General features: G+C 43.2%; 1 protein-coding gene across 1 annotated transcript in view; it reads left to right on the forward strand.

Annotated features, from left to right (window-relative positions):
• NELL1 (neural EGFL like 1) overlaps positions 1 to 21,657 on the forward strand; it is a 673,415-nt gene that overhangs the window by 73,089 nt on the left and 578,669 nt on the right. The window contains exon 3 of the mRNA XM_084852331.1: positions 14,616 to 14,766. Within this exon, the coding sequence (XP_084708457.1) occupies positions 14,616 to 14,766 (151 nt within the window). The remainder of the gene's footprint in view (positions 1 to 14,615; positions 14,767 to 21,657) is intronic.

Raw genomic sequence — 21,657 nt, forward strand, 5'->3', positions numbered from 1 at the left:
GGATATTGAAAAATCCTGACTGAATAAGAAAACATAGAGGTCAATATTGTAAAGTCATGATGGTATGCTCCGAGATGAAGCCCAAAGCCCCTGTTCGCCCAGACTCAAGCCCCACGGAAAGAGCTTGGAGATTAAGAGATCCTGCCCAAGGCTCCCTGGGTTTCCCCTGCCCTATTTGGCCTGTTAGGTTGGGAGGAGAGGTTGCTGGGGGGAGGAGGGAGAGAAGGCCCCCCTCCCACGGAGAACCCATCTGTTACATCCCCAAGTCTCGCTCGGTCTAGCTCCTTCTAAGTTGAAACATCTTCCAGTGTATTCAAGTTTGTTAGAGGAAGCAAGAACAGCTGAAAAGGTTGTAAATCCTGAGGAAAGAGATTTATTTGAAGTCTTAAAGATTGTGGCAGAATCAGGAAGTAGAGAGGATATTTTGAATGTTGTGGAAAAAGTTGCGGATGTATATTCGCCCCCTCTTTTGAGATTTACAGCCAGAAAAGGCTCATATGAGTGCAAGATGACAAAGGTGGGAAGACAGCTCCCCCTGTGGGAAGTAGTTGGCCCTAACGGAAGGGCTCTTGTTTATGTGCCATTCACTACATCTGACCTGTTTAACTGGAGGAATCAGAACCCCTCCTTAAGGGAGGATCCTCAGAAGATGTACAGGCTGTTTGAATCTATTTTCCAAAGTCATAATCCTACCTGGGGAGATGTTCAAACCATGTTAAATGAACTTTTAACTCCAGATGAAAAGTGGATGGTAGAAACACAAGCCTTAAGGCAAGCCCAGACTGAGAACGGAGCTGGTGGACCGCTCCCAGCCCAGGCATTGCCAGATCGGGAGCCGGGTTGGCAGGCTGGGTCAGAGGAGCTGATCCGCTACAGGCGGCTCATTTTACATGGAATTCAAACTGCAGTCCCCAAGACTACAAATTTAAGCAAATTATATGAAGTCCGGCAGGGACTGACTGAGAACCCTAGTGCATACCTGCAGAGGTTGTTTGATGCATTCCGTCAGTATAGCGATATTAACCCTGACGCTCAAGAGAATTTAAGGATGGTTAACATGATGTTTATTGCTCAAGCAGCAATGGACATTAAGAGAAAGTTGCAGAAGACTGATGGGGCAGCAGCAATGTCTCTGCCCCAGTTGATGGAGATTGCTTATAAGGTGTTTGTGAATCGTGAGAAAGTAGAGAAGAAGGAAGCAGATAAGAAGGGCAGACAGAACGCAGCTTTGATTGCAATGGCAATCACAGGGCAAGTCCCTGATTGGGCAGATAAACGTTTGAAGAAGGATTTTGGGAATCAGAGAAAGCTGCATTTGGGAAGAGATGAATGCACTTCCTGTAAAGAGAAGGGACACTGGTGAAAAGACTGCCCAAAGCGAAAGGGGGAGAAGAGGGGGGCAATGGTGGCCATGGAAGGAGAAGGATCAGATTGACGGGGACCAGGGTCCGAGACCTCCACCCTGAAGAGCTGCCTGGCTCTGAAGGACCCTCTGGTTACAATAAGGGTGGAGGGAAGAGAAATAATGGGACTTATTGACACTGGAGCAACTTATTCCATGCTGCCAAAAGCACAAAAGCCACAAATTAATAAAGATAAAACCGTAATAATTGAAGGGATCGAAGGCCAACCCACTAAGGTCCCTTATACTTTTCCCCTTCTCACGAAGGTTGGAAGTTGTCATTTGTAGCCTGAATTTGTTGTGTCTGAAAGGTGCCCAGTTGCACTTCTTGGACGGGACTTGTTGACAAAGTTACAAGCAGAAATTTTTTTTTGAGATGACAGGATGGTTGTTAGGTTGCCAAAGCAACAAGGATCTAACTATCAAATGTGTTTGCAAGTTTATGTGGATGAGAACATGCGACAAACAGCAGATCACTACCGGGCAGCTGATGTGAGAAAAAGGGCCCCAGAAGATGTATGGGCAGGGAAGGCACCTGCAAGAGCAAAGTTTGTTAAGCCTGTGCAGATCAACCTTAAGCCTGGAGCTCAACCAGTAAAGATTAGACAATACCCCTTGTCACTAGAGGTCAGAAGGGGACTGAAACCTTTGATTGAAAAGTTTAAACAATATGGCTGGTTAAAAGAAGGAACTTCACCCTTTAATACTCCTATAATTGGGGTGAAGAAACCCCCCAAACCTGGAAAGGGGATTGAGTTCCGCTTAGTCCAAGACTTAAGGTCCGTCAACAATATTATCAGCACGGATCATCCTGTGGTTACAAACCCACACACCATTATAACCCAAATTCCCAAAGAAGCCAGATGGTTTTCAGTACTGGACTTAAAAGATGCGTTCTTTTCAATCCCTTTACATAAGGAAAGTCAGAAAATATTTGCATTTGAATGGGAAGCTCCCGATACCCATATTAAGGTTCAGCTCTTATAGAGCGTCCTTCCGCAGGGACTGACCATGAGCCCAACAATCTTCATGGGTGCATTGCAGAATGACCTGAGGCAATAGAAAGAGGACTGGCCGTGGGTATCCTTGCTTCAATATTCAGATGACCTTCTTCTGGCCACCCAGACAGAGGACTCATGTGCTGAAGCGACTATCTCCCTCTTGCAAGAATTAAACTTGAAAGGCTATAAAGTGTCAAGAGAAAAGGCTCAAATTTGCCAGACCCATGTCACCTTCTTGGGCTACCTGATTCGAAAGGGAACCAGAGACCTGAGCACTGCTCGGTTGGACGTCATACAGAAGACACAGAGGCCTAAAGACCCTCGAGAGTTGCGAGCCTTCCTTGGGCTCACCGGGTTTTGTACAATGTGGATACCTGATTATGGAGGGAAAGCGAAGCCCCTGTATGAAGCTTTGACAAAGGAAAATATCATCCACTGGAAATGGACAAATGAAATGGAAAAGGCTTTTCTTGAGTTGAAGCAAGCCTTGGTGTCACCACCCGCTCTGGCCTTACCAGATCCCAACAAACCGTACCGGCTCTATGTACATGAAAATAAAGGAGTGGCATCAGGGGTTTTGACACAAAGGACAGGTCCTTCCTGGAGACCTGTAGGATACTACTCCAAGACTCTGGATCCAACTGCAAAGGGATGGCCTGCTTGCTTGAAGGCTGTGGCAGCAACTGCACTTTTAGTGGATGAAGCCCAGAAAATTGCCATGGGAGCAGATATGGAGGTGCATACTCCTCATGGCGTACCTCAGATCCTGGGAAGCAATAGAGATAAATTTTTGAATCCGTCACGCCAGTCACGCTATGAGATTTCCCTGCTTTCAAGCCCAGGACTCACATATAAGAAGAGCAGTCTTTTGAATCCTGCCACCTTGCTCCCTAAGCCAGATCTAAATTGTCATGACTGTTTAGAGATTTTGAGTCATGTGACTCAGATCAGGCCTGACCTCACTGATTCCTTATTACCAAGGCCAGACCTTGAGGTGTTTGTAGATGGCTCCAGCTGTGTGATAGATGGAAAAAGATACACAGGATGTGCAGTAGTAACTCTCGAGAAGGCCTTATGGAAAGAGCATCTTCCCAGCCATTGGTCAGCACAAGCAGCAGAACTAACAGCTTTGACTCGAGCCCTAGAAATAGGAGAAGGAAAAAAAAAAATCTTTACAGATTCACGATATGCTTTCAGCACGGCACATGCAAATGGAGTGCTGTAGAAAGAAAGGGGCTTCATTACTGCTTCAGGACAGAGGATTGCAAATGGATCCCAGATCATGAAACTTTTAGATGCCCTGATAAAGCCAAAAGAAGTCGCTGTGATGCACGTGAAGGCGCATGGGAAGAGTGCCAATCCCGAAGAAAGAAGAGGCAATGCTTTGGCAGATAAGGCTGCAAAGGAAGCCGCACGGATGGGAGGTGAGGAGATGCATTATGAAAGAGCCCTAATCCCATATTTGAGTACAGATTTGGTTCCAATCTACTCTCCAGCTGAGCATGAGAGAGCTCTTGAATACAAGGCAAACTAAAGATGGATGGTAAATAGTCCCAAGAGGCAAAGTGTTCATATCCAGGCCTCTTCTGAGCTTTATAGTAAGAGATTTGCACCAGGCTACACATCTAAGAAAAATTGCAATAGAAGATCTACTCGTGAGACACAGTGTAGCCCCTAAATTAAAATGGCCACAGGCTTTGCCAATCGCTTTAACTCGAATACAGTACACCCCCAGGGAAAGTATTAAATTGACACCCTTTAAATGTTATATGGGCGCCCACCTCAGATGTTACCTATGGCTGATAGCTTAAATATAAACTTAAAAGTAGGGGCTTTAGAGATCCAAGAATATGTTACTGCCTTGCAGTCTGTTTTGTCTTGTCTTCACAGGTTCACAGCACCATACCAATCCTTGCCTTTAGATGCTCCAGTGCATAATTTCAGTCCTGGTAATTAGGTGCTGATCCAGTCCTGGAAAGATGAACCACTTACTGAGAAATGAAAGGGTCCATTCCAGGTTCTACTCACCACTCACACGGCTATAAAAGTCGCTAGAAGAAAGAAGTGGATCCATCACACCCACATAAAAGCATCACCTGCACCAGAGAGGGTCACACCAGAAGCTGACCCACCTGTAGGCCACCGTTAAAGTAGCAAACCACTAGAAAAATAGGGCAGCTTATAAAACAAATGAGTAAAAACTGTGATGACACTGTAATAATTGGAAAACAACTGTCAGATTCAGAACCAAACAAGGTAGGGGGTGAACTAGTTACAGGATTGCTTACCCTGGGTTTATACCCAGAAATTATTGCAGAAAAAGTATCCTAGGCCTCACTTGCAGTTTAGAAGAGACCATAATGGTAAGGGCCACACAATCTGAAATTGAAGATCTCAGCCAGCTAGTGGCCCAGTATCAGTTTGTTTTAGATTATCTCTTAGCACGCCAAGGTGGCTTCTGCACCCTAGTGAAGCAAGGGTGTAGAGTAAAGTTCCATAATTTAAACAAAACCATAGAAAATGAAATTGCCAAACTACAAGATATGATTGGACAGAATTATTCAGGAGCAAGTGATCCTTGGTTATAGTTGACGTCCTGGCTCCCTGATTTTGCATGGTTAAAACAACTTGTAATCAATGCAGTCTTGTTTGTTATGATACTATTGATGCTGGTTTGTGCCTTTAAGTGTGTAGTCCACTGCTGGACCAAAGAGAGGTATGAGATTTAAGAAAAGCCTTTTGAGGGGGGGTGTTATAGAAATTTCAGTTGTAGTATGTCTGTTATCCCATGATTTTATAAGCTAGGCTATGTCTGTTTTACCTCAGTGTGAGACTGCCATGCTAAACAAAGACACAGCGCCTTATCAGAGACTCAGGAATGCCAAGAATGTGTTTACTAGAGTACAAGGCTACCTCTCTGCGCATGCCTAGATATGTCAAAGGTGCTGCCTGTCTTCTGTTTCCCTCTCAGCTAGACAAAGAGATTAGTACAGCGCAAGCGTAAGACAGCCCCAAAGGTCTTGCCTATATAAACTTTTGAATCACATCACTTGATTGTAACCTTTGTTGGAGCGTTAGCCCCAAGGGTTGCCTTATTCTGCAGAATAAAATCGTGTTAGACCAGATCTCTGCCTCCTCTCATTCTTGGTAAACTAATTGGAAAGTCTACCAGGGAAAAGAACACAATTTTTGTAACACTACCAAAGGGTAGTAACAAAGATAGGTATTCATGATCTTTCTAATTCAGGTTTTGTTAATAATTTTTTCTGAGTTTATAAACATTACGAAAATTACTCTGACAATATGTGCAGATAAAATTCATCATTATTATACCCATATTGCAGGAAGCAGGGCTATGTATGGCTGAGAAAGTGTGGGTTACTCAAGTCCTCCAAAATTGCCCAGTGTTGTTATTCACAGTTGGGGGTGGGGAAGAGTAGTGTATGCCAACTCTGCAGTGTAGTTCAGTGTTATCCACTTCTTTGGTGTGTTGGGTTTTTTAGGGAAATGCTGATAGGGCTGTGAATTTGATTGCAGTAGCACAGTGAAATTTATTAAGGACTAGAGGGGGTATGTAGCTTAGAGAATCTGCCATTTATAGCTCTTGAAGGAGGCCAAAGTAGAGCTTATCCCTGTCTCTCTCTTAGTGCTAGCCTTGGAGTTGAGACAGTGTGCCATGCAGCCCCTCAGAAGTTAGTGCCTTCTCATGTATTGTAATAATAAACCTGTACCTGAATCTATTGTGCATTGCCCGCAGAGCCTATGAATAGACTGCAAGCTGGGCAGGTCACACACCCCAATGTAAACCACATGCTTCACCCTTGTAATGGCCATTGGCCTAAGGGCCATTACAGGGATGAGATGAGTCAGGGGAAGAATTGAGGGTTTCAGTTGCAGGTGGAAAGACAGTGTTCGAATACCAGATCTACCCACTGAAAAACAATAGACGGGGAGATCTGGTATACACATTTCTGAGGCCAGTTCTACCTATCTCGGTAGGCCTGATGCCCAGGCTTTGCCCCTACTCCGTCAGCATATGTACCAGAAATGGTGGACCTGTTCTCTAATGCTATCAGGGCTTTTAAAAAATATACAACCATACACAAAATGTGCAGTTCCAGGAAAAATATGCAGTTCCAAAAGAACATTGCTGCAGTTTAAAATGCAAGCAATGCAAAAGAAGTATTGTCAGCTGATGTAAAAAGTGGCTGATAACAATGTGAAAAGTAAAGTGAGTAGTCCAAGCTCCTCTAGAACCCTAAATCCTGATCAAGCATACCAATTTCTCCTCCCACTGCTAAAGACACTTCCCACAGACTCGACTACTACTTCTTAGAGCTGCCTTCCCTAACCTGGTGACTTCCAGATGTTTTGAACTTCAACTCCCATCAGCCCCAGCCAGCATGGGCACAGGAATGCTGGGAGCTGTAGTCCAGAACTTCTGGAGGGCACCAGCTTGGAGAAGACTGCTCTAGAGTGTATTCACCAATGTTTTCAAGAAGAAGGAAATCATTCCAGGCAAGTCATGTGAAGTTGTCAATGTTATAGTAAGGGCAGTGAAGCCATCAAATATCCGATATGATATTCTTAAGACAGTTGTACTGTGTTTGTACATTTGCTTTCCTCCACTCTTATTTCTAGTTGTTGCTTTTTAACCCCTCACTCCAAATAAAGTTTTATTGTAGTTCATAATGCTTCTCATTAATGCTGTTCCATTCCCAGGAACTTCTAGCACTCCATTTAGGCTTCTAAAAGCCATGGAACAAAGTGTACACAGATGGAAAGTGCACAGGTGTGTTGTGTCACAAATGACAATCACAAGCTGTTGTGCGGCTCTGCCACCCCCCACCCCCAATTCTCACTGATGCCAGTAATCTGAACCCATTTCAATGGGGCTTTCAGCTGAGATACGAGACGAAGGCTAGATCTATACTACTGCTTTCTAGCAGTATTGAAGTGCACTGATAACTGTTGGGGCACATTATAAATTCAATATACCTCTTCTATAGTGTTATTTCCCTGCTTTTTATTCCACATTATCCAAAATACCGCAACAAATGTCATGGTGTGGCTTACAATGGTGACTTACAATGGTGACCAGCCAGATGGGTGATTAATAAATTTAATAAATAAATTTAATAAATAAATAAAATACAATGTATAAATGCACAAGAGTGATATAGTGTTACTATGATGGGATCGTAATGATATGACACAAGGTGTGGCTCTGGCTTAAGACTTCTTTGGTCACTTTGGTGAATGGTCTACACCAGGAAGTGAATAGGGGGAGTGCGGCCCTATTGGTTTGCTTGGACCTCCCAGCAGGTTTTGATACCATCATCTGTGGTATCCTTCTGGAGAGCCTGATGTGTTTGGACTTCGGGGCACTGTATTGCAGTGGTTCCAATCATAGAATCATATAATAGTAAGGTTGGAAGGGGCCTACAAGACCATCGAGTCCCTGCTCAATGCAAGAATCCTGATTTTTCCTGATGTTCAGCCCGAATCTGGCTTCCTGTAACTCGAGCCCATTATTCCGTGTCCTGCACTCTGGGATGATCGAGAAGAGATCCTGGCCTTCCTCTCTGTGACAGCCTTTCAAGTACTTGAAGAGCGCTATCATATCTCCCCTCAGTCTTCTCTTCTCAAGGCTAAACATGCCCAGTTCTTTCAGTCTCTCCTCATAGGGCTTTTTTTCCAGTCCCCTGATCATCTATGTTGCCTTCCTCTGAACCCTCTCCAGCTTGTCTGCATCCTTCTTAAAGTGCAGTGCCCATAACTGGACACAGTACTCCAGATGAGGCCTAATCAGTGCTGAGTAGAGGGGATGTGGGTTGTGGGGGTTGTGTTGGGTCGATGTGGGTTCTGTTGGGTTGTGTTCAGGAAAAGGTTTCGCTCCCTCTGAAAAGTCATGTTTGTAGCTTTGGAGTGCTCCTTGATCCCTACACTGTACATGGATTTTCAGGTAGCTGTGTCGGCAAGGAGTGCATTTGCACAATTACATTTAGTATACCAGCTGCAATCATTCCTGAATCGGTTCTGAACTGGCTACAGTTATCCATCCCTTGGTAACATCACAGTGAGACTATTGCAAAAAGCTGTATGTAGGATGGATTACCCTTGAAGAGTGTGAGTGGGCTCTATTGGGTTGGGTGCTGTTTTTACTTCTTTTACTGTGTTTCTTAATTCTGTTGTTAATCTCTTTGTTCTTATGATTGTTTTAATTACGTTTATTTTAATCTTGGTTTTTATGACAGTTAGCCACCTTGAGCACCATTTTGTTTGATGGAAAGGTGGGGTATAAATCAAATAAGTATAATAATAGTTTGCTAACATGGTATCAATATCATATCACCACAATATTGAAGGAATGGTATTGGTTGCCAGTTGTTTTCCCAGTTTAATTCAAGGTGTTGGTCTTAACCTTTAAAGCTTTAAGGGCACAATCCAGAGGTGCAGGCCAAAGAACAATGATATGCCAGTAGCATATGGCCTGTAAACAAATCATGAAGCGATTAAGAGACACCTACAGTTAACTAAACTTTGACTGGGTTACTTTTATTGCTCAGAAAGGAAGTCTCTAGCTGTTAAATTTAACAAAATAACATTTTAAAGTCTTTGTACACCTGTATAAACACAGGTGCGGGTCAAAGTGCAATGATATGCCAGTAACATATGGTCTGCAAACAAAAAATGAAAGGATCTATGTTGCCATGCGTCGTGTGTGCTCATTGGAAAACCTCACGATTCACGTTGCCGATGAATCAGAACAAAGACATTACAGTGGCTGCCCTGGAGTTTACACCAATAAAGTTGTATTTAAGGAAGTTTTGTAAAGATAAAAGATGTAACACTTTGAATGTTTCAATAAACGCAGTTAGTTAAATTAAACTTTTCATTAGATTTGATTTTTCTCTGTGAACTGTGTTCGTGGGTAACCAACTGGTCACAGATTAACGTGAAAATGGGATGGAGCAGATTTAAGAGTGAGCATACGTGCTGATACAGGTCAGAAATAGCTTGATCTGTCTCTTCCTAGTGCCCATGCTCATCTAGCTATATTTTAAAGTTCCAAAATGCCAACTAAGCTACTGCCTCTATTTCTTTACTAATTCTCTTGTGAAGAAGTGCAATGTAAGCTTTTTTTAAAGGGGGATGAACAGCTGCAGGGCTTCCCTTTCCTCCCCTCACAAGACTGCAATGGGCCTTCTGCATACCCAACTGGCCTGCTCTAAACTTCGCCTTAGTTCTGGATGACAGTGTTAATCTATGCTTTATTCAGGTTCCTGAGCTCTGTTGGCTGGCTGTCCTCTTTTTTAGATTGTTTGAATGAGTGAATTCTCCTGCATTTGACACAAGACTAGTGTGGGGTGCAATATGGGCTAGCTGCCACTGTGCCAACCTAGCTATTCCCCACAACAAGGTAGTGTCCTACTTAGCAAGATTTGTGGTTGTCTCCAGAATTCCCATCTTTATGGCTTTCCTCCCCTCAGTGAATTACATATGGATGGGATATTGTGTCATTGCAAACAAAAAAAGTACTTGTGTGCGTTGCACAAAAGCTAAATGGCTGTATCCAGATGACTGGTAACTGGAACTCCCTAGGGCTCGCCTGCTGGAGGAAGAGGTGAGACCATTTCCCTCACTTCCTCCCGCAGTGTTCCAGGGACCCCTGTGGCACTGTGGAATGCAGGGGAAAGGGGGCATCAACAAAAATCATCTCCCCACCGCCACCAGCAGGAGCCTCTGCTGGATCTTGGTTCCTTCTTCAAATGGAAAGAGCTACTCCATTTGTGGAAGGGCAAGTCTGGATCAGAACTAATATGTGGTAAATTTGCAAATTTTGATTATGCAAAAACCCTTAAAAACCCTTAAAAAACCTTAAAAAGAGATTCTTGTGTTTTCAAGGACCCTTGTTGATATTCATGATGCACAAATTGACATGCCCTAAAGCAGCCTACCCCAGTCTGGTGCCCTCTAGATGTTTTGGGCCACAACTCCCAGGATTCCTGATGAGTGCCTATGCTGACTGGGGCTGATGGGAGTTGGTCCAAACACCTGGAGGGCACCAGGTTGGGAAAGCTGCCCCACAACTAGCTTTTTTAAAAGAAGTAGGTAATGTTATGGCCTTTCATAGGATTTGTACTTGTCCAAGCTAAGCTTAAGAATGTGGGTAATCAAATCTAAAATTTAAGGGTATACATTGATTACCTACAAGGAGAGAGAACAGAGATGAGGGGTCTCCCCCTTCTATGACTTGCTATAATTTCTTGAGGGAAACAATCACAGCCACTATTGCTGCAGTTAGTTTCTGTGTGCGTGTGGGGGGCTAACTGAAGATGTAATGCAGCAAAAGTAGGGAAACTTTTTGGTGCTCCCCAGCTCCTGAGTGCCCTCTTAAAGATGCCAATCATCCTTAGTATGACGCCCGAGGGTCACTGGAGTACTTCAGTACATGCAGGCACAACTCTGCATTTAACATTTGTACCTCTTAGGCAAAGTTCAGTATTTTAAATGGCTTTGGGTAGAACTGGACATCTCCATCTTATGTGCCTTGCTTAGGACCAAACTAGATGTGACATTAAATGCATCTTGGAACATAAAGTGTACATTAAAAAAATGCAAATAGTAGCTTTGGGGTGGGGGTAATTATTAGGATTGCAGCAGGGGAGGGGCGGGGAGTTTAACCCCTGCCTCTTCTGCTGCAGTCCTGTCGAAAACCACTGTATTGAAGTTGCTATTTGCATTAGGAGATTCCTCATTTAATGTCATGTCTAGTTAGGCCCCAAGGCTGCCTTTCTAGCTGCGGTGGCTCAAACCACTATATTAAAGTTAGAGGCATGTGACATGCCTGACTTTAGGCTAAAGTCTTGCTTTAAGATAAGGCTACATGTCCTGTTTGAATTGAAAGGCCTCCAGCTTGCAGCCAGATCTTCAATCCAGTTAACTGAATAAAAAGCCTGTGAGGCTAAGTCAACAATCTGAAGATAATGTAGCTTAACTGGCTTGTGAGACAGGCTGTCCTGAGTTTGGAGGCCTGTGAAGAATGTTTTTCTTTTCTTTTCTCAATATATATAGTTGTTACTCATATGCTGTGAGTGGTACAGACATATTACTTCGATATCCTTCCTCATGCAAGGATATTGTATTTGGCCAGCACTCTAGCTTCAACAGTTTGTTACTGGGAAAGTGAAATTCTTTTATAAGACCATCTCTGGAGCCAGTGTATCTGCAACAGTACTTAGCTCATGTACTGCACATCCAACTACATCCGCAGCTTGGATGTAGACCAGGGGTAGGCAACATGGTGCCTGTGCACACCAATGTGTCCGTGGACACCTTGGCATGCACCAAGGTGCCCTACCCCTCCCACTTAAAAAACCCCCAAAACATTTCCTTATCAGCTGGGATTGGTGTGAAATAGGTTTCTCTTGGTGGTGAAAACTGTGAGGTCAAATAAGTTATTTAGTGTATTGGTGCTCAGCTCCCACATCTGCCTTGTACTTGGTCTTTTGGGCAGGTTACTTGTCCTTTGCCAAGCCTCCCATGGCAGCCATTTTGTGATGTTGCCCACAACAGTTTCTCAAATTGCCAAATGTGCCCACAGCCCCCAAATGTTGCCTATCCCTGATGTAGACCAAGTGCAGCAGATGCCAAGCAAGTGCTGGGCATGTGGGGCCTAAAATGCTGACAACCTGTAGATTGGGGCTATCACCCTGAAGGTCTGGAGGTGGGGCTTGGACTCGGAGAAAGGGTCAGAGATGTGGGGAACCCAGCCTAACTGGTTTGCCTTCTGTAAAACGGATGTTGTAGTGGCAAATTTGGAGTCAAATGAGTAGTCTGGAGCTCAGATCCGACCTCTGCCTTATATTCAGTAAATGACTTTCAGACAAGCGACTTGTCTCAATCTGGTCTAGCACCCAGTGTGCAACAGTGGTCAGCCAAATGCCTTTGGGAGCTTGAAAGCAAGGCATAAAGGCAATAGTATGTCTGTAGCATATGATATTCAGTTAGGATAGAGAGCACTGTATTGCCTTGCCTCAGGCTTTGATGCCATCTTCGCTTTCCACCATCTCTAAATCAGTAAGTGTTTTCTAGAGAACTCTTCTCCATAGTTAATTCCCTGATCCATTTAATAAGAAGAGCCATGCTCAATCAGACCATGGGGTCCATCTAGTCCAGCATTCTATTCACACAGTGACCAGCTAGCTGCCTGTGGGAAGCTCACAAGTAGGACACAAGTGCAACAGCACCATTCTACTCATGTCCCCCCAGCAGCTGGCATACAGAGACGTACTGCCTCTGATACTGGAGGTAGCATATAGCCATCATGACTAGTAGCCATTAATGCATAGGATGTGCAACGTGGCCTGTAGCCTTGCCTCTGCTCAATTTCTTTAGTTATCTGCTCTCTGTGTAGGTTATGTCCTGCTTTCTGATTGTGCACATTTGTCGTATCAGCTGAGATGGTCTGCAAGGGCCCAACTGACATGAGTGGCCTGTATTGCTTGTTGGTAGGGCAATAGCTGTATGCCTTAGAACAGAGTGTTCACCGTGGTCTCTGTCTTTTGACCCACCAAGCTCTGCTGGAGGGAGAAGGCTGTGTGTAATTGTAGCACAACTGTTTTTTGGAAGCACTGGCTGCCATTGATTGCGCTAAGAAAGAGCCCTTGTTCAGCTTGGGATCTCGTCTTGGGGCCAGGGTTGGCCCAAGACATTTTTCTGCCTGAGGCAAAGGGCAAGTTGGCACCCCTCTATTTCACCTACGGAGGTTGTCCATTGTTGTTGTTGTTCAGTCACTGAATCTTACGTCAACACTGCTGATGGGACAGCATCCTCCACCTCACCCAAGGGCATCAGGCTAGCTTAGGCAGAGTGGGGCAGGCCACATGGAACACCTGTCCTCCAACAGAAAGGAACAGCCAGGGGACTGCTCCTGCTGCCACGGCTGCCCCCTCCACACCATCCATCATCGGCTCCTTGAGGCAGCCTAATGGTAGGGCCGGCCCTGCTTGGGGCATAATCCAGTGTCGCATGAGTGGACTTCCACTTGTGCAGTGGGAATTTTCCCTCCTGTCCTTCTCTTTGCAGCCCCTTGCACCTTCTCAGAATATGCGTCAGAGGGTTCCCCAACTCTCCAGAGCATATTTTCAGGGTGGTGCTGGGGGCTGCAGGGGGAATTGTCCCCTCCCTGTTCTGCTGACAGATGCCGTTCTGTTAGCAGGAGGACATAATTGGATACCACCCTTGGAATTTTACTCTTAAAACCTTTGCAAAGAGAGAATGCACTGTGTCTTTTCAAAAAGTAATGGAATTCAGGAAACTGTCAGAAATCGCCAAAATATGTGACAAAAGTGGAGCTTTGAAATACAGCAAAACAGAAATGTAGGTTGGAAGGTGGGTGACTCATTCTCTTTAATGTAGTTGTCATCTGTTTCCTTCATTCTTTCTTTCCCATCCCTAATGGCAACAGTGCAAACTAACAAGAATTGAGGAAGATGTGACGTTAAGTTGAATGGTGGAGTGGTGCTTTTCCCTGCTTGGATAGGGAGTGGTATGCATTTCCAAACATCAGACTGTGGTCAAATAAATATTGCATGAGCAGCCATACATCGCTTGTTTAAGCTAAAAAGTTCCAGAAATTATGCTTGTTTCTGTAAATATATCATGTCTGTCAGTGTATTAAAATAAATAGGTTGGGAGACGAAGTATGTTGATAGAGCATTGCTACCAATAATGCATCTCTGCTCACGCATGGTACAAGGACAGATTCTCTAGATGTATTATGGAAGGAGAGTAACCGAGACAGTAGTAAAATTGAAATTTGAGCTTAGCAAGTGACTCGAAGAGTCAGTCCCTCTGAATTTTGGAGCCCATTATCTTGTTTCAGCACACCTCATGAATCAGCAATGTAATCTACTCACTGCAGACCTGACTGGCTCACCATCCCCTGTCAGAAACTCTGTCAGAAAATCAGTGGATGCTGGAATGTGAACTTGTCAGTGTGACAAATGGGGCACAGTGATAAAGATTATGTTTTCTCTTTTCATATTGCATGAGTGCAGCCGTAGCACGTGGTGGTCAGGTCTCCCAAAATGAAGGATATATCCACAGGAGACACAAATGAAAAGTATTTTCTTACTCTTTGGGATGCGAACATTTTTACAGTATGCTTCTCCCCCCCCCTCTTTTTCCAATTATATTTTTTAAAGCTACAGACAGAGAAATCCATGCAGCACCCCACACGAGTGAGAAGTTAATTCAGCTCTTCCGGAATAAAAGCGAGTTCACATTTCTGGCCACCCTACAGCAGCGGGCATCGACTTCAGGAGTCATTCTGTCTATCCGAGAGTTGGAGCACAGGTAAGGGAAAACCTGTGGCTTGTGTAAATCATCTAAAGTTTAGAATGACTTTGCAGAAACATACCTGAGCTATTGCTATCTCTGTGTGGCATTCCCTGCCACGCTGGGAAGCACACACAGAATTACAGGGCTGCTTTTCTTTTTCATTTTTGCTACTGTGTCATTTTTATTTATTTTGTCTGTTCTTTAATTTATTTGCTGCTTTTCAAGAATATTTAACTTGAGGCCATTTACCTCAAGTAAAGCCACCGTACGGTTAATCGATAAAACACTAAATCATAACTATAAAAACAAAACACTGGCAGTCATTTAGAATACAAAACTAACAGCAGCAGAGTAAGAAGAGAAGCAGATCGAATTTAGTCATTTAGCCGGTGCCTTTTAGCCTAAACTTGCCTGCTAAACCTATGGGGAGATTAATAGAAGCAGTATTCCATAAGAGGCAGGTGGTGTTCCAAATCCTTTGCACACCACGGACATGGCAGTGACTGCACATATTTTCCAAATAGGTAGAATGTGCAGCAGGCACATTCTTAGTGAAATCTTAGGGTGTGTGTATTCCTGTAAGTCAGGGATGGGGAACCTCAATCCAGGGTGCCAATTCTGGTCCTCTTGGGGTCCCAATCCACCTCCGGAGTTCCCTAGATGGCCACATACTCTTTCCTTGGCCCCACCCCCTTCCCTCCAACCACCAGTCATTTGGCAGTTTCCTGGCTTTTGTGCAGTTTCCCCCCATTCTAAAAGGTTGAAATGCCTCTCCTATGGTTTAGTTATTGGCAGTGAGAGCTTTAAGCTACAATATGCTGGTACTTTCCCTATTTTTATTATTTATTTATTCATTTCATTTCTATACCACCCCATAGCTGAAGCTCGCTGGGCAGTTTACAAAAGTTAAAACATTAAAACACAATATACAAAGCTTAAAAGCCATTTACATAAAAGCATACGGACACTATCTACAAACAACATATAACTAAAACAAGTGTGAACTAAAAACAATTTAACAAAAAAATAAAAATCCAACAACAAAATAGCACAGTATGCAAGAGTCAGCAAAAGGAACAAGAGTTCTAGAAAGGGAAAGCCTGCCAGAATAATAGCATCTTTAATGCCCGCTTAAAAACCTTCAACGAGGTCAGTGGGCGCATTTCAACCGGCAGGTCATTTCACAACTAAGGGGCGCCAAAGGAAAAGGTCCTCTTGCATGTGGCTGCCAAGCAGCTGCAGCAGATAGCCCTCAGGACCTTAGGTGGCAGACTGGGACATAGGGGGGAAGGCGCTTCCTTTTTGACCCCATCTCTTTTGCCTTTGGTTCTGTCCCCTTGCTTTCAGCTCCACCCTCCACTGTAATGTGGCCCCTGAAAGCTTCTCCAAAATGGAATTTGGCTGAAAGAGGTTCCTCACCCCTGCAGTGGTGTCCCACAGGTATAATGGCCTCACAGCATTTCTGGTGGTTGATTTATTTATTTGATGTGCCCTGCCTATCTACCAAGAAATATGGCAGTCAAGGCTTGTTATAATCATAAATAAAACTTGATTAAAGCAAGAATAAAACAAATGATTAAAACAACACAACAATAACAGAATAAAAATAGCATCCAACCCAACAGACACACATACATGCTAAAGGCCTGGGCTTTGCTTGATGGTGGAGGAACAGCAGAGAGGGAGCAAACCTAGCCTCCCTCAGTCAGCAGGGATTTCCACAGCCTGGGAGTGCCCCCAAGAAGGTCCTCCTTTGCATCACCATCATGCCTCTGATGGTGGTGGTCTCGAAAGAAGAACCTCTCCAAAGATCTTAAGACCTGGGCAGGTTCATATAGGAGAAGGCGGTCTTTCAGGTCGTCTGGTCCCATGCCGTAAAGGGCTTTATAGGTCATAAACAGCACTTTGAGTTCTGCCGGAAACAGATCAGTAGTCAGTGAAGCTGTTGCAACAAGGGAGTCACATGCTTCCTATAACTGGCTCCAGCCAACAGTCCGGCCATAGCATTCTGGACCACCTGAAGTTTCTAAATGGTTTCTGAAGGCAGCCCCATGTATAGCGTGTTTCAGTAGTCTAAACAGGATGTAAGTAAGGCATGCATGACCACGGCCTGATCAGACATCTCTGGGAATGGCACAATTGACGCACTAGCCTCAGCTGTGCAAATATACTCCTGACCACTGCTGAAACTCTGGCATCAAGGCCGAGTCAGGACTACACCCAACTGTGAGCCTGAGACTTCAGAGGGAGTGTAACCCTATCCAGCACAGGTTGAATCCCTATTCCCTGATTTGCCTTTTGACTAACTAGGAGCACCTCTGTCGTGTCTGGATTAAGCTTGTTGATAGAAATAGTCATGGCTGCTATACTGGAGGTGTTTTTCCTTTAACGGTATGGAGAACAAAAGCCACCCTTAATCCGTAAAAAGACTTCCCATTAGTTCTGATGACTTTAGTCAGGAGTTACAACCCTTGTATCATTATCATGCATGCCTTGTGGTTTACTTCTTCACGGATGTCAGGTTTACAAAGATTGAACAGTCCTATACTTCCTGCTTCACCATGTTTTATTGCATTTTAAAATAGGTCCTGCAGTTCTTGAGATCCAGCAATTAGAGCCTTATTAAGTGTTCTGCAATGAGTGATTTCTATATGATGAGGTGCTTAATTATACCTTTCTAGCACATAAATATAATATAATTTTAAAGTGTATCTTTATGATCTCAGAAAAGAAAAGAACACTTTGGTTTTAACTGTTGTTTTGCTATCAGCAGGCAAAACAAATCAGATGATTGGAAATTAGATCAGATTATTGAATGATGAAGCTTGTTTCCTGTTGGTTTGGTGCCAGCATGTTGTAACGGAAGCGTAGTATCAAACAGATCAAAGGTGCTGGGAATGGAGATTCTGAAGTTTCAGCAGGGACTCTTGCCATAAATACTTCTTATTGTCATGGCGTTGTAACTTTTCATCACTGTGCCTGGCTATGCAAATTAATTGAATGTGCATGCTGAGGTTGCATCTGGCCATAATCCTACACAGACTTTAGATAATAAATTCCATTGAAACCATGGGATTTAGGCCTAGGTATCACACAACAGGTGAGGTGGTAAAACTGTACCTACACTATATGGAATGCTCCCCACAAATTAAAGATTATGTTTGGTTTTCTATCTATGTGTAAGAACGCTCTAAGAACTTTTTTACATGAGGCATTTATTGTGTGCTTGTGATTCCTTACTCACGGTTGTTTGTGGGCTCTTTAGATGATGTCATGATCCTCCAGTTTCACTTCTGTTTTTCAGAACTTTTTCCTAGGTTTTTATAGAACTGGGAAAATGGGATATTCTGAAAGTGCTGTTTCTACTTGAGTAATTGCAATATTCCACTATAATACAGCTCCACCTAGAGCAGAAACACAGGAAAGGAAAACCTTTTGTGAAGAGCTCAGATCTCAATTCTGTGACGAAACAGCCATTAATAGCCTTGTGTAGAAAAGCTCTAAAAGGGGGTGGGCTGGGGACTTGTGGTCCTCTTGATATTGGACTCTAAGTCCCATCATCCCTGACTACTGGCCATGCTGTCAGGGACTGATGGGAGTTGAGTCCAGCAACTTCTGGAGAGCCACAGGTCCCCCACTCCTGCTCTAAAGGGTCACATGAAGACTTGCTTGAAGACTAAAATTTCCCCCAAATTTCTGGAAACAACAGCTGGTAGTTAACTGGTCAGAACTTTCCCAAGTAGGTGTAAGGGTAAGAAATGGAAAGTAAATGCATATGATGTTTTGATGATAGTCCTGGGATTCATAATTTTCACAGTATCATTAGCAATACATTACCTGTTCTGTTGTATTTATAATGTTTAAAGTTAAATGGCAGATTTTTTTTGCCTCTGTTCATTCATTTTCATAGAAATTATAGTTTTAACAAAATGTGTGTGACATATGGGCATGGAATCAAGAGGTGTTGAATCTATCTAAAATTATTTGTAGGCCATATTTTAAATAGCATGAACAAACTTCATCATCTTTGTATTAAATTTAAATTTCATTTTAATGTAGTTTTAATTTATAGTGATAACTATATTGGATTGTAATGTACTGGTGGCTTTGCTCTAGTGGTGTTTATGCCTATGCAAGTTAGGGCATCCAGTTTTTGCTGAGCCCCACTCCCTGCTGTAGTCTTCTGCAGCATATCCATACTTTTCTGAAGAGCATCCCATTCCGCAGGAGCAGGTTTGGGGGCAGGGGCGGGGGAGGGCTGCAGGAGGTTGCAATATGTAAGGGTAGGATGAGAGAAAATTGACTGCCCTACTGTCTGTAAGTGGAAGTACTTCTGCTAGCATGAAGTCACAACTGGGTACAATCCGTACTGATTTTTTAATGTACTGATTTTATTTTTATTTATAAAATAAATACTTTTATTTATAAAATTTACAATACCTTTTTATCCACTATGCTGCTTGCAATTAAAAAAATGCTATAATCACAACTCGACGTCATGAGTTGATGTTTGCGGGGCATTTTGATGGAGTAAAAATGGATTTTTACTGATGGACCCAGTAAATTTCTTGATGTGTGAAGATTATCCCCACATATGTTTCTCTCATGTTTTTTTTTTTAACTGCTATTTTGAATGCCCTTCCCCCATCTCTCATTATGTTCTTTGATGTATAACTCCAGATGGTAGGTCATGTGTGTAAAACATCTTCTCATGCATTTTATGTATCAGATTTTAACTGTGGTATTTTAAACCTCCACAAAAGAAAGGATGTTGTGTTGTGGTTAAGTCCATCCTAAACATATGGGAAACCTCCCACAAAAGCAGCTTACCAGGTGAAGCTCTGCCAATGTGCTTGTATTATGAGCACTCAACCATGTGGGCCATTGCAGGTATGAATCAGTTCTCAGTATCAACAGTACAGATGTTAAAGAGCAGTAAGGGACTGGGTTTCTGTGAATACTGTCCAAGCTGAAAGAAGATACAGTGAGCTTCAATTTTGATGTGGTTCAGTACATTCACAAGACAGGACACATGTCGGATTCCAGTCACAATGGTTTCACCACAAATGGCTATATGAATTGATCCTATCATTGGTTCTACTGATGCCTACACCGTTGAACCCACCAGTTATACAATTGATCTTTCTCTCCTCATTTTTCCTGGAACCTCTGCCATGAAATCCTGATGACCAGGACTTGGTTAGCGTGCTGTTCCTCCTTCATTTCTGAAAGAGAAATTATTTAAATGGTTATGGCATCATCACCAAATGGAGCAGGTTTTGTAGGGAATATCTTGATGTTGCATCCACGTTACAGCTGCCTTGAGCGCCTTTTTTGGTGGAAAGGAGGTATATAAAATAAAGACACACATCCATGGTACCTAGTAAAGGACTGGTTCTCCTTTCTTTACACTTCCCAACTGCATTTCTTTCTCAGCTGCTCTGTTTATCTCTTCCATGCCCATTGCTTTGTATATTTTATATCATGCTTTTTCATTTGTTGCCTAGCCCCAAAGATCAATTTTTAAAACTTAATGATGATAATATCTTCGGGTAATTTTGTAAAACCACAAGATCTGGTAATTGCTACTTAAGGAAGCAATCCTATGGCCGCTAGACAGCGGCTAGATGGCCATAGGATATCCTGTTTTCTGAGAACCAACCTCCCCCCAAGAAGAGTGCGGAGCTGCCGAAAAGGGGCATGTCTGGGGCGTTCTGGGGTGGGGAGGGTTGAAATGCCTGTACGACACATTGGATGTGTTGTACAGCAGCCTCCTCCCCTGCTCAGCCCTCCTGTGGCTAGACAGCTGCAATCGGCTGTCTAGCCAGAAATGCAGGGCAGGAGAAGCACGGAGGGAATGATCCCCTCCGTGCTTCTCTTGCCCAGCTTTGGATAGGCGGTTGCCTCTGACTTTGGAGGGGGCTGCCTGTCTGGATAGGAGGGCTCCCTAAACATAGCAAATTCAGCAACTTAAAAAAAAAAAAGGCAATAAAATACACAGATTTCATGAGAACAGGCAAATCTGATTTTTGCCTTTCTCTAGCCACATGTGCCATCTTTAGCAGTGGCTGAAGAGAGCTACACAAAGCCAAATAAATTTCATTATATATATAAAAACGGCAATGACCATTGTCAACATTTTGCACAGAAGATTTTTGTGTATTTCGTATTGTATGGTTTGGTCATGTAGCCTTGCATTTGTATGCAGCATTCTGTTAATGATTATTAGCTCTCCCCTCAGAGAATCAGCATTCCAAAGGCTGAAGGAGTGACAGTTAAACTTGTTTAAACCCATAGTATTGATATCTCCAAAGAGGTTAAGTGTAGTGAGTGCATTTTGTTGTTTCCCAGCATTGGGGCTTCTCCTTTGTGTCTTCAGCAGGGATAGGAGAAGGTTATACCTCTTCCTGGTTCTTTGTTCCAGGTATCTGAATGGACAACAGTAATTTTTACAGGCTTCAGAGAAGCCTCATGTACAAGTTGCCTTATTTTCAAGAAATCTTAGTATTTCACAGATGATAGAGACCACCCGTTCCTGGCATGAGCATGTTTTTTCTCCAGCTTTTTGAAGTACTTGCTAGGAACAGGCATCCTTCTAATATTTGCTAGGAGAAAATGCTCAAATAAATGTGCTTGGTTTTCATGATAGTATGCCTAATATGCAAATTACAGAAGTAGTTTGCATAACATGCTGTAGAGATCAGTAACACTTGGAAGCAAAAGTTACATAAATGTACCATACATTTATAAATAAGAATGTTATGTTTATAAAAGTATTTGGTTTGTGAATAGCTAATTGAACAAAAATAAAAGGTTGGCAGTAGGGATGGGTGAGAAATGTGTTTGGTTCGCGTTTTAATGTAGTCTTATACATTAGTTCACACTTCCTGATCCTATACACAAACT

This window comes from Heloderma suspectum, chromosome 1, assembly GCF_057233095.1.
Source record: "Heloderma suspectum isolate Gila_16-S chromosome 1, 16-S_ref, whole genome shotgun sequence".
In the NCBI taxonomy this organism is placed as follows: Eukaryota; Metazoa; Chordata; class Lepidosauria; order Squamata; family Helodermatidae; genus Heloderma; species Heloderma suspectum.